The sequence below is a fragment of the Cherax quadricarinatus genome, chromosome 17 (genome assembly GCF_038502225.1).
Source record: "Cherax quadricarinatus isolate ZL_2023a chromosome 17, ASM3850222v1, whole genome shotgun sequence".
Classification (NCBI taxonomy): domain Eukaryota; kingdom Metazoa; phylum Arthropoda; class Malacostraca; order Decapoda; family Parastacidae; genus Cherax; species Cherax quadricarinatus.
In genome coordinates, this window is record NC_091308.1 from 25722086 (window position 1) to 25735715 (window position 13630).

At 41.3% G+C, this 13630-nt stretch overlaps 1 protein-coding gene across 3 annotated transcripts in view; it reads left to right on the forward strand.

Annotated features, from left to right (window-relative positions):
- LOC128686359 (uncharacterized) overlaps positions 1-13630 on the forward strand; it is a 552092-nt gene that overhangs the window by 465571 nt on the left and 72891 nt on the right. For all 3 annotated transcript variants that reach the window (XM_070085880.1, XM_070085883.1, XM_070085882.1), the window contains 2 exons: positions 816-948; positions 2156-2285. In XM_070085880.1, the coding sequence (XP_069941981.1) occupies positions 816-948; positions 2156-2285 (263 nt within the window). The remainder of the gene's footprint in view (positions 1-815; positions 949-2155; positions 2286-13630) is intronic.

Genomic DNA, 13630 nt, shown 5'->3' on the forward strand with positions numbered 1-13630 from the left:
AAGATTTTGAAGGGTTTGGGGCTAACATTGAGAAGCTTATGCAAGGTGGGTTGAACTGCAAACCTTTATGGATGAAAATCACCCTAACACAGCTATTGCAAGCCGTGCTGGTGACTATTACAATGTTGTGGCCCATTTTAGACAAATCGTAAAGGAACAGGAGGTACAGAGCTCTATGGACAGATTTGTTGTGCGACAGAGGTCCAGTGACTCTCTTTTAATGCCTAGTGGCATTAAAAGAAGAAGGGAAGTAATCCTGGAAAAGGACTTGCTACCTCAAGTCCTAATGGAAGGGGATTCCCCTTCTAAACAGTAACAACTTCGACACTCTCCCCTCCTCCCATCCCATCAATCATCACCAGATCTTCATTAAAGGTAAGTGTCAATTATTCTATTGTTATTGTTGTTATTGTAATTATTCTATTGCATTAAACTTAATATTTCGTGGTAAATTTTTTTTTTTTTTCATACTTTTGGGTGTCTTGCACAGATTAATTTGATTTCCATAATTTCTTATGGGGAAAATTGATTCGGTTTTCGATATTTTCGGTATTCGATGAGCTCTCAGGAACTGATTAATATCGAATACCGGGGGTCCACTGTACTTGGTAAAAGCTTACCTACAGAAATGTTAGGTGAAGCTTTTATCATAATATTTATCTTTGAGCTTAGAAACTGCCAGAGGAAATAAACTTTTCAGAGCATCCCATTGTCCGAAGCATTACTACACTTTCCTATCAGAATGTATATAATTGAAATCTAGAGAATAGTGCTGGCATACAGGAAACGCTAAAAGTATTGACTCATTCACGCAGGACCCTCAACCGTGACCGAAGTGGCAAAATTGTGATGAATTTGTCTTTGGCTTTGCTGCTGCTCAATTTGGTGTTCATAATTGCTACTCAGTTAGAGCCACCTTCTATTGCTTGCACTGCACTAGCAGCCATGGTAAGTTGGAAATTACTTACTGAGTTATTAGCCATTGTTACTGAGTTATTAGCCAATGTATGTTTGTATCATAAATTGTACTACCTCATATTAATAAGTAGTTTTTAAGTACTATTAGCTTAAATCTGCCCAAGTAAATAATACAGTACATCTCAAAGTTGGCATTTTAATCCAAAAACACGGTCAGAGATTTTTTTTTTCTCATTATGCACTGCATGCTGCAGGATTTTTTTTATACAGTGCACACTGACCACATAGACCCATTCTCTCACATGCAGACCTACCAGCTTTCTCCTGCTTGATTTGAAGTCACTAGAATTATTGAGTATATATACGTCCAAAACACTGGCTCGTAAGACGTATATACTATATGGCCAAAACAGTCAAAGGGTTAAACCCCTACACCACCCATCTACCCCAGATTTATACACTCTCTTAATGAGGTTGTCTTCATTTTTTCTACAGATTTATATATAGTAGGACCCCCGTATCACAGGGGATACTTTCCAAGGACTTGCCATGGATACCGAAACTGTGGACAGTAGTAAACCCTATATCTATAAGTCCTATACATACCTATTATGAAGTTTAATTGATAAATTATGCACAATAAGTGGAGAATTATCAATTTTTTACTGATGGGAAGTACTTCATGGCTTCTCTCAGGCTTTGAAGAACTGCCAGCTTTTCTACTTTTGTACTTTGGGGCCATTATTATGCAAAATTAAGAGGTATTTTTGGGCCACCGTAAACCGTGGATACCGAATCAGTGGATACACGGGTTCAACATAATTGTATGTATATGAATAAACAGTAGGATACATGTATGTATTTTTGCTTGTCCAGTTTTCATAGGAATTTCTCTGTTATTTTCTGGGGCACTATTCCCTTCATTCTAAATAGGCAAGAGAAGGGTTTCTTTCTTCACACTAAGGAGGGTGACTCCTGTTCAAAATGGAAGTAGGCACGAGTTATTATTTTATGATGACTTAGGTATAATCCCATTCCCTGATGTGAATTTTAACAACCTGAAATTTATATATATACAGAAAATATTTATTTTTTTTAATTTAATAATGTTGTACAAGGTCATTACAGGATTACATAAAATTAAAAACATACCAAGTATATATTTTGCACAGCTAGGTAAGCTAAGCAGTAAGTGCAGTATAATGGGTAGGATATTAGTTTTGTATTTTATCCACAGCTTCACTATCTTGTGATTGCTGCATTTGCCTGGATGTTGGTCGAAGCGGCTAATATGTATCAGCTTCTCATCACTGTGTTTGCTTCAGCTGAGACCCACTTTATGGCCAAGAGAGTTATTGGTGCCTGGGGTGAGTAATATTGTTGATGAGTGTACATATCATAAATATTTGAACACATTACCATTCTGCATAGTAAATAACTGAAGATTCTGACACATAAGCTAGAATCATTAATCTTTATTTCTAACACATTTACATAGAATAAAAGCAGCAGTCATCCTTTAGATGATAAAACCCGTTGTCCTCTTACAGCATAAAGGTCAGTTCTACTGATACTATCATGGACCCTGGAGTTTACCTGGAGAGGGTTTCAGGGGTCAATGCCCCCATGGCTCGGTCTGAGACCAGGCCTCGTGGTGGATCAGGGTCTGATCAGCTAGGCTGCTACTGTTGGGTGCACACAAACTGATGTACAAACCAGAACCCAGTTGGTCAGGTACTGACTTTAGATGCCTGTCCAGTGCCTTCTTGAAGACTGCCAGGGTTCTGTTGGTAATCCCCCTTATGTATGCTGGGAGGCAGTTGAACAGTTTTGGGCCCTGGACACTTACTGTGTTGTCTCTCAGTGTACTCGTGGCACCCCTGCTTTAAACTGGGGGAATGTTGCATCTCCTGCCAAGTCTTTTGCTTTCATAGGGAGTGATTTTCCTGTGCAAGTTTGGTACTAATCTCTCTAGGATTTTCTAAGTGTATATTATCATGTATCTCTCTCGCCTGCGCTCCACGGAATACAGATCAAGGGCCTTCAACCATTCCCAGTAATTTAGGTGCCTTATCGTACTTGTGTGTGCCGTGAAAGTTCTTTGTACACTCTCTAGGTCAGCAATTTTGCCTGCTTTGAAGGCGGCAGTTAGTGTACAGCAGTATTCCAGCCTAGAGAGAACAAGCGATTTGAAGAGAATCATCATGGGCTTGGCGTCCCTAACTTTCAGGGTTCTCATTATCCATCCTATCATTTTCCTAGCAGATGCGGTAAATACATTGTTGTGGTCTTTGAAGGCGAGATCCTCTGATATTATCACTCCCAGGTTCTTCACATTACTTTTTTGCTCTATTGTTTGGTTAGAATTTGTCATATACTGTTATGTTATGTGTTATCCCTTATACTTTGACAGTAAGGTTCTCACTACATGTTCTAGTGTGGGGTAGCTTTTACATAAAGGCCTTATGTCTAGGGTAATACTTACATCATGGCTGATCATCCTCAGTGTCTCTGATCCTTTTACCAGCCCTCTTCACAGGTTATTTAAACCACTACTATAAAAATATAACTGTATTCTAAATAGATATATACAGAATATACAATTACAGCATTCACATATTCAAAACATAAGTCTACACACTCCTTAGCTGTTCTCCTACATGGTGCATCTCGGCAACTTTGCCATTCTCTCTTCATGACTAATCTCTGGGCTAACCAGTGTTTTGACACACTTTAGTCACCCTGGGTATGGTGGCCACAACTTAAGTTATAAAAACTCACCCCTGGAGCAAGCATAATGCCCAAAAGAAATAGAAGAAGGACCCAGAGGTCCTGCCAGCTTGATGTCCACCAACAGAGAGAGAGAGAGGGAGGAGCCTAGCTAAGCTCCTCCCACACCCACCAAAACAAAAGACTGTTGCTAAGCACAATTCTCTGGTTACCACAACTTATTTACTTTTACAGAAAGAAATACAACTTTATAAACTACTTATTTAAATTGTGTGTTTGTGTGTTTATAGTATAATCAATTATATTGAGAAAAATAGGCTTGACCTAGCTACCTCTCAGTCATAAGAGTGATCTGCCCTTATGACATTTAGAGCTGAGTCCCCATCAATTCAATATAATTAGGTATTCCTGAGTAACTGTTACTTATAAATACATGTTGGGTCCTATAGCCCCATAACACCCCCACCTCCAGACAAAGTCTCACAAAAGCTAGCCGTGTCCCTCAGGATACGGCTAGTATAAAAAAAAAAATATATTGCTTCAGTCTGAAGGTGGTCAGCAATACTACTAGAAATGTTACATATTTCCCAGCACCCTAACTACTCTTCACATTACTGTTATTTACAGTAATAACTTTACTGTTATTTGCAACAGATTGCAGAATTTTTCAGAAAAGCATTTTAACCATACCCACCTACTCAGGGGTGTAACTATTTACAATTTTAGTGGCTTTTAAAACATAATACACAATGCAAGAATTGCACACAATGCCCACTGAGAAAGCCTGCGCCGACAGGCCTGTGCCTCTGCTGCGGTAATCCAGCAAGCAACTGATACTCCAGGGTGGCTTCTTCCTGATCAGGAGACGAGAGTAGAGCCAAACCCAGAGCAGTCATGTGTACACCAGGCAGGAAACTTCACAAAACATGTCAAGGTGTCTCTCACTTGGTGGCCGAACCAAACAGTGAGACTTCCAGTCAACACTCACGATCCTTAACATGGTCAGGCACTCAAGCCCATCTTCCAAGGTCCCACTCCACACAGATCCTCAAAACTTATGAAGAGGAGGCTGACATAGAACATGGAGGGGTCCAAGGGACCACAAAGGCAAATCGTCGGGCCGTTTCTTATATAGAGCACACCAAGACACAACATATCACATACCTTCCTGAACGTCTCATGTTACCGAAGGTTGTCAATCACTGCCTTAACTCACATTTACATATACACTGACCCTCGTCACACTTTTGGCTCCGACTCGACTCCTTCACAGTCAGATGGCTGGTAGAGAGTACTCAGGCTCGCTGAGAGTTCACCACTGCAAAAACAACAGGGTCAGCACATGACAAACACTATGTACAAAGTACGCACCATGCATCTGCATGAAACACCTAGAGAGAGCATTAGCAACCACATTCTCTGAGCCTTTTATATATTTAACTTCCAAATTAAAAGGCTGTAGGAACAAAGCCCATTTTAAGAGTCTGATTTTAGTCACCATACACAAGAACAGGATGAAGAGATCCTGAGACATATACAAATGCTGAATAGCCAGCCCCAAAATGAAAATTTTCTTTCCTGTGGTAAAATGTTGACATTTAAACTTAGAAGGTTGCTCATTGATAGTAACAATTCTGCAACCTCTCGCAGTACAAAAGCAAACACCAAGGACATCTCTTTGCACCCAGGTTGTGTACATCAAGTTTACACAAACCCCTTCATGTTCCATCTCACACATAAATTTTAAGCACACAATGAACACAATTTGCATTACACACATGAAAATGGTACTGGAACACAGGCCATGGAAATCACATCTTCCTACCCCATGTTTTAGTTTATTTAAAATGTTTGCATCTTTTAGTGCATAAGTATCAATCTTTCTAATCCTGTAAACCTTAGTTGTTAAATGTACTTTGTGGTAGTCAGTGTTTATGCCCAGGGTGCCATCTAATTTGGGAACCATGAAGCATGGGAATGCCCACTGATTCTCACTAAGCACTGCAAACTGGTGTTGGAAGAATTTCACTTCTTCCTCCATATCCAATTTTTCATACAGATTTTTCCCACACAAAAGTTGTTGAATTTGCTTAGCTTCCTTAACAATTACTTCATGGAGCTTCAACTTTTCCCCATTACTGACATCCCAAACCTTTATAAGGTTCCAAGGTGGCTGAGCTAACTCTCCAACATTTTTCTCATTAACCCTTTGAGGGTTTTGGTCGTACTAGTACGTCTTACGCGTAGGGGTTTTTGTCGCACTAGTACGCATAAATTCTAGCGGCCTCAAATCTCACAGGAAAAGGCTGATAAGCCTAGATGTGAGAGAATGGGTCTGTGTGGTGGGTGTGCGCAGTAGGAAAAAAATCTGGGACCCAGTGGTGCATTGTGGGAATGCCATCATAGTACACAATTTCCACCGTGCCCTGTGGTAAGAAGTTCCTCACTCCTCGGCGAATTGGGACACTTTTGTTCCCCAGTGACAGTTCTAATACAGATGGAAGTGACAGTGAAGATGAGTTTCAAGGTTCTGGTGAGGTTTTGACCGAAACTAATGACCATAATATGGGTAATAGTGAGGAAAACCCAGACAACCCACAGCCTTCCACCTCTGGTGCTGGGCCATCTTGTTCACGTTCAGTTGTACCAGAATCAAAGAGGAAACTCCTATTTTCCAAAATCCCAGACTCAGATGTGAGCATTGGTGATGATAGTGATAGTGATTATGAACTACAAGCTCTTCAAACTTGTTCCAAGAATGGAGGAGGAGGAGGAGGCAGAGGAAGAGGAGGAGGAGGCAAGAGGAGGAGGAGGCAAGAGGAGGAGGAGGCAAGAGGAGGAGGAGGCAGAGGAGGAGGAAGAAGAAGAGGAGGAGGAGGAGGAGGAGGAAGAAGAGGAGGAGGAGGAAGAAGAAGAGGAGGAGGAGGAGGAAGAAGAGGAGGAGGAGGAGGAGGAGGAGGAAGAAGAGGAGGAGGAGGAAGAAGAAGAGGAGGAGGAGGAAGAAGAAGAATACGTAATGATAACAATAATACATAATAATAATAATACATAATAATAATAATACATAATAATAATAATAGGTAATAATAAATGTTCACCCATGACAGTAACAAGATAAGGGGAGATAACATCTGATAAGTGCTGACGTTTGATGAGGGTAAACGAGGGTAGAGCTGATGCCAAAAGATGAGATAAACATCTCCCTCCCTTTGTTTTTGCTGGTATACTAACATTTCTGTCTGTCTATTTGCCTGTCTGTCAAGCTCCCTGTCTATCCGTCTAGCTCTCTGTCTCAGAGAGCCACAAGACTGCGTCATCACTTTTACTCACATCTTCAAGCAGAGTATAGCACTTTGTCTGGGTTTCTTGGGTTATCCTAGGTAATTTATACTATGTATACTTGTATTTATGTGTACCTGTGAGACAGAGATAAAAAGACAGATAGAATGAGGGAGAAAGATAATTAGATAGAATGGAGGAAGGGAAGCAGCATCCGACCCCATTGTTTTGACAGGCGGGAGGGGGGAGTGAGTAATGAGACAATATGTCATTTTGACAGCTGCCGACTCCTGGTAATTTACACTATGGAGGAGGAGGAGAAGAAGGAGGAAGAGTAGGGGGAAGAGGAGGAGGAGGAAGAGGAGGAGGAGGAAGAGGAAGAGTAGGAGGAAGAGGAATAAGAGGAAGAGGAATAGTAGGAGGAAGATTAGGGGGAAGAGGAGGAAGAGGAAGAAGAGGAGGAGGAGGAGGAGGAAGAGTAGGAGGAAGAGGAAGAGTAGGAGGAAGAGGAAGAAGAGGAGGAGGAGGAAGAGTAGGAGGAAGAGGAAGAGTATGAGGAAGAGTAGGGGGAAGAGGAGGAAGAGTAGGGGGAAGAGGAGGAAGAGGAAGAAGAAGAGGAGGAGGAGGGTGGAACACTAGTACACTGGTACTGGTACACTAACATTTCTGTCTGTCTATTTGTCTGTCTGTCAAGCTCCCTGTCTATCTGTCTATCCGTCTAGCTCTCTGTCTCAGAGTCACAAGACTGTGTCATCACTTTTACTCACATCTTCAAGCAGAATATAGCACTTTGTCTGGATTTCTTGGGTTATCCTAGGTAATTTATACTATGTATACTTGTATTTATGTGTACCTGTGAGACAGAGATAGACAGACAGATAGAAAGAGAGAGACAGATTGAAAGAGATAGAATGAGGGAGAAAGATAAAACACCATTGTGTATGACACCATGTTTCAGAGTTCCACAAGCTGCAGAACTAATAGGAATATGTTCAGTGACTGTATATTGGTATATATATTATAGAACAATAATAATAAACAATGTTTTGTATTGTTTGTTTTTGTAAACAAGTTTTGTAAACAATATATTGATAATTATGTTTGTGTGCTTATTGTGTTGTATACAACGAGTGTATATATGTACATTGCACCTTACTTTGGTCTCATAGGCCACATAAGTTATGTGAAAAAATAAAATAGTGAAAAAAACAACAAACCTTCAAATACAAGTAAACTAAAGTTTACCGGGTGAGCGGCAGTCGCCGCTGTTGCCGTACGCGGCTCATTTTCTGCAAACTTCATGCATCCATATCTCCGTAAGTATTGATGGTAAATTTTTTTTGTTTATCCTATAATGTTTAGAAAAAAAAACTATTTTTTCATAAGAAAAAATAATTTTTTTTTTTTTTGAAATTTGGCCGACCCTGAGAACGAGTTTCGGAGAGGGCCTGTCGACCCTCAAAGGGTTAAACCCAAGCATGCATTTCCCAAAATCTTTTACACACGTTATTTCTTAAATATGCTTTTGCTATTTCATACAGATTACTGTTTTGCACCCCTTTACATTCCATTAAAACATTGGTTTCTCTGAATTTTTGACATAACTTCAAACCCTTTGACCGGTTACTGTGTACATTATACTCATTCTTTTCTTGCTTGGGGGTGTGGTTTTATATCTAACCCCTGGGAACTTCCCCCACAACATGTTCAGCTCAGAGCGACTTGCCATACAGATTTTCATATGAATTGGCTCCAGTATCAGCACTTCCTCTACAGCCTCCAGAGCATCCTGGTCTGGTTGATGGGCACGTTCACAGGTACCATCCACCTCATACGAGCCAAACAGTGTCTGAAACTGAGAAAAAGCTCCGAGGGGAAAGCATCACCATCCTCCCCAAGCCAACAGCTCAGAGATTCCAGAGTGCTTCCCCACTCAGCAAATACAAAGAAAGAGATCCTCTCATCCCAGTTGTTAGTATTGTCTATACCATATGCTTGCATCATTGTTTTGAGGGTTTGATGTAATTTCTCTATTTCTCCTTGAGATGGAGGGTGATAGGCAGTTGAAAACTGAGGCTCTACTTTTAATCCCTTTAAAACATTTCTAAAAGACTTTGAGGTAAAGTTAGGCCCTTGGTCTTTGTGCACCGCTTGAGGAAAACCAGCATGAAAAAAGAACTTTATCAAAACCCTTAGGACTACATGAGCAGTTATCTTATGTAGAGGGACTGCTTCCAGGTACCTGGTAATGGAGCAAATAATTGTGAGTAAATAATCATTTCCCAGTTTGGTCCTTGGGGGATGGACCAAGTACATCTACTACCAGCTTGCTGAAAGGTTCACCTGGTGCTGAAATAGACTGAAGGGGAACAGGTTTAATACTTTGACTAGGTCTCCCTATAAACTGAGAGACATGATAGGTCTCAATATACTCTCTGACAGTCTCCAACAGCTGAGACCAGAAGAAATGCCTGGAAACCTTGGACATCACCATCTGGGGACAAAACCCTTCTTCTCCTTCCATCGATACTGCAGACAGAGGTTACTTCTTTGTAACAGTTTCCTCCCTGAAATGAAAACACTTATTTAATTGTAAAATCTCTTCTTCAGCCACAGCTGAGGCTCGGATCAGCTTAAGAGCGACATTTTCCTGCATAGAAATTAATTGCACCCTAGCAGGTGCAGCCTCTCTCACACTATTTAACTGATCCATTCTCCAATCATGCTCAGCTCTGGCTGGAACATCCTTTTCTTCAGTTGACTACTGTAGAAATTTATTTGGTCCCTAAAGTTCCACAGGACAGATACAGCGTACAAAGGTCCCAGCATGGCCGTAATGGAACGGCTGAGTTGGGTGGCCCTTACACCCAACCAAAACACACACACACACACCCGGGTTGGCGAAGGTGGTTGGAAGGTACCTCTTAATTGATAGATTTACCCTTCAGGGAAGAAGTAGGTAGTTTATACTGTTAGTACACTAATATTAGGATTATTGAGGCAACTGTAGATAATAATGTAGACCTAAGACCTTAACATAGGTAGTAATAGGCCGAATGTAGGCAAACACTAGGTTATGTTAGCTAGGGAGAACTGGCAGCCCAAGTTTGAACGATGAGGTGCGGGTCTCGAAGACGCCAGAGCTTCCTTCTAAGACTAGACATCATCGTAGCAACAAGTGCCGTGACCAGCAGGCGGCGCCCCCACGTGTCTTCACATACTAGACCTGGGGAAATCTGGTGAAGGCACCTTGATGTACCGTAGATGACCTCCTCCGTCAGGCCCATACATTAAGACAAGACCTCCACTTTTACTTAGGATTCTGGCCAGTGTCTGGGGAAAGTTGCGAGTGAGTTGAGCTGTAGGCCTTTGTGCAGCTGGCAGTGCATGCCCAGTATGTACCAGCGTCTCTTGTCAGCCTAGAAGCAAGTGTCACTTTCTGCATAGTATTCTAGGGGATTCACCCCCCCTTGGAAATAGGAATTTCTGAGGTGCGGGCAGGTCACTAATAACGATTGAATATTGCAGGAATTAAGGCTCCCGGTTGCATGTGGTTCTAAGGGCAAGTCCAGAGGGACTAAAGCTTAGGGAGGTTGAAGACCAGAATAGATTCTACATCACCAAGTAAGTTAGTCCTTTAAACGTGCATGCAGGCGAGATTTCCTGCAACATCAGTCATTTATGGAAATCTGTCCTATAAGCCACTTGTGAGGCTGAGGTACCGACCTCAGAGCTCGGTGTCAACAGAGCTTGCCAGAGTAGGCGACTCACTTGGAGGCAGTCCAGACAAATTTTCACAACTGCAGTTCAACATCAGAAAGCAGAGTTACCAAACTTAAGCCTTCACCATCCTCATGAGAAATATCATGAAGACTGTTGGTAGCATGATCATGAGCCATACTTCTCATGGTGGAACCATCAGGGAGAAGGTCTGGCAGGGTTTTCCAAGCCTTTTCCTCCCAACATTTGGGACTTGGTTTCCCCCAAACTAGTTGTTCCTCACTGTCTAACAGGCCCATAACATTATTCCCTAATAAGAGGTCGACCCCTTCGAAGGTAATTTCATCTGAGATACCTACAGGGAGATAGCCAACTTGGTATGCAGATTCTACCCATAATTTGTGTACAGGTGTCCTTATGGTTGAACCCGTAATACCCTTCAACAATATATCTACCCCAGTATAGGTATCCTTAGACACTGGCAGCACTCCAGCACGTAGCAAGGAGTAGGTGCTACATCCATGTCTCAAGGACAATATGTTCTCAACTCTGCCTACATCCTTTTGCAAACCAACTGTGGACCTACTAGAAAATATACACATCCTGGGGTCTAGATCCAAAGGTTCCTCCTCACCTTGCCTTGAAGGCCTAATGCAGGCAACTGGATGTATCTCTGCATTTAGGGTTCCCTGGGATGGTTCCTCCCTTTCCTGATCTCGCCGTCTTGACCAGCAAAACTTTTGTGTGTGTCCAGTTTTGTTACAGTAGTAACAGATAAAACTCTTAAAGGTATTTTTACCATTTGGTGTAGGACTGGTACTGTTTACTCGAGGACCTGAAACATTATCTGATTGTCTAGGTAAACTTTGAGCTCCAGCTGACTTACCTTTTCCTTCTATTTTAGAGGGCACCTCAGCTTTCATTTGTCCCTGAAAATTCTTGTCCCACTTACCTTTATGACCATAGGACTTGGAATAAGGCTTAGAACGAGTGACGAAATTTTCAGAAGCAGCATGACTGTTTTTACTTACCAGCTCCCTGCGAGCCAAGAATCTGTCACCTAGATTCAGCGCTTCTGAAAGATTATCTGGGTTTTTGTCCTCCAGATACTCTCTGAGGTCAACAGGGATTGTATTGTACAATTCCTCATGAACCATCAGATCTACTAATTTGTCATAGTCTTTATTAACTCCTTTAGAACAAACCCATTTCTTAAAAAGGAACAGTTTCTCATTCCCAAACTCAGTTAAGGTCTGCCCATCCCGAAATTTTTGATTTCTGAACTTTTGTCTATATTTCTCGGGTATCATTTGGTATGCAAGCAATACTTCCTCCTTAATTTTATCATAGTCAGAAAAATTGTCCCCTTCCAGAGTCTCTACTCTCTGGAATCCTTTACCCACAAGCTGCGTGCGAACTAGGGTAGCCCACTTCTGTTTGGGCCATTCTTGCTCCAGAGCAGTCTTCTCAAAAAAAGAAAAATATCTATCTGGGTCACTCTCTGTAAACTTAGGGACAAAATTTGCAGCTTTAGTTATGTTAAAGTACTGCTCAGGCACTGGTTCTGAACCTCCTAACCTTTGACGCTCTTCCTCCTTAGCTTTCATTAATTTCATTTCAGCCTCTAGCACTGATAATTTAAGTCTCATTCTCTCCATTTCCATATCACCTGGAGTAGGTGATCCCTCATGTTCACTTTTACCAGGCATGTTTACTGATGAATTATTACCTTCTTCCCTGAAGCCTAAAAAGTTTAAAGACTCATCTTCGGACATAGTTTTTATCTTTACACACTTGCTTCCCTCTTACAGTAGGAGAAAAACAACCTGTAAACTAATATGAAAACAACACTTCCACTGACACCACCTTGGTAAATCTCATACCAGAAACATGCAACTGTTATTACCCCATACCAGTACATATAGTTCAAAGAATGTTTTGAGTTATTTTAGCAGTCAAATAACTCTCCCGGTCAAGCTCCCATGTTATGTTGTTATGTGTTATCCCTTATACTTTGACAGTAAGGTTCTCACTACATGTTCTAGTGTGGGGTAGCTTTTACATAAAGGCCTTATGTCTAGGGTAATACTTACATCATGGCTGATCATCCTCAGTGTCTCTGATCCTTTCACCAGCCCTCTTCACAGGCTGTTTAAACCACTACTATAAAAATATAACTGTATTCTAATTAGATATATACAGAATATACAATTACAGCATTCACATATTCAAAACATAAGTCTACACACTCCTTAGCTGTTCTCCCACATGGTGCATCTCAGCAACTTTGCCCTTCTCTCTTCATGACTAATCTCTGGGCTAACCAGTGTTTTGACACACTTTAGTCACCCTGGGTATGGTGGCCACAACTTAAGTTATAAAAACTCACCCCTAGAGCACACATAATGCCCAAAAGAAATAAAAGAAAGACCCAGAGGTCCTGCCAACTTGATGTCCACCAACAGAGAGAGAGAGAGGGAGGAGCCTAGCTAAGCTCCTCCCACACCCACCAAAACAAAAGACTGTTGCTAAGCACAATTCTCTGGTTACCACACCTTATTTACTTTTACAAAAAGAAATACAACTTTATAAACTACTTATTTAAATTGTGTGTTTGTGTGTCTATAGTATAACCTATTATACTGAGAAAAATAAGCTTGACCCAGCTACCTCTGTCATAAGAGTGATCTGCCCTTATGACATTTAGAGCTGAGTCCCCATCAGTTCAATATAATTAGGTATTCCAGAGTAACTGTTACTTATAAATACATGTTGGGTCCTATAGCCCCATAACATATACCCTGATACAGCTTTAATTTCCTCAAGTTTTCCATATCTGAGTAGTTGAAATTTCTCTTCATTGAACTTCATATTGTTTTGAGTGGCCCATTTGAAGATTTGGTTTATGTCCGCTTGGAGTCTTGCCATGTCTTCGATGGAGGTCACTGTCGTGGCAATCCAGGTGTCATCTGCAAAGGAAGAC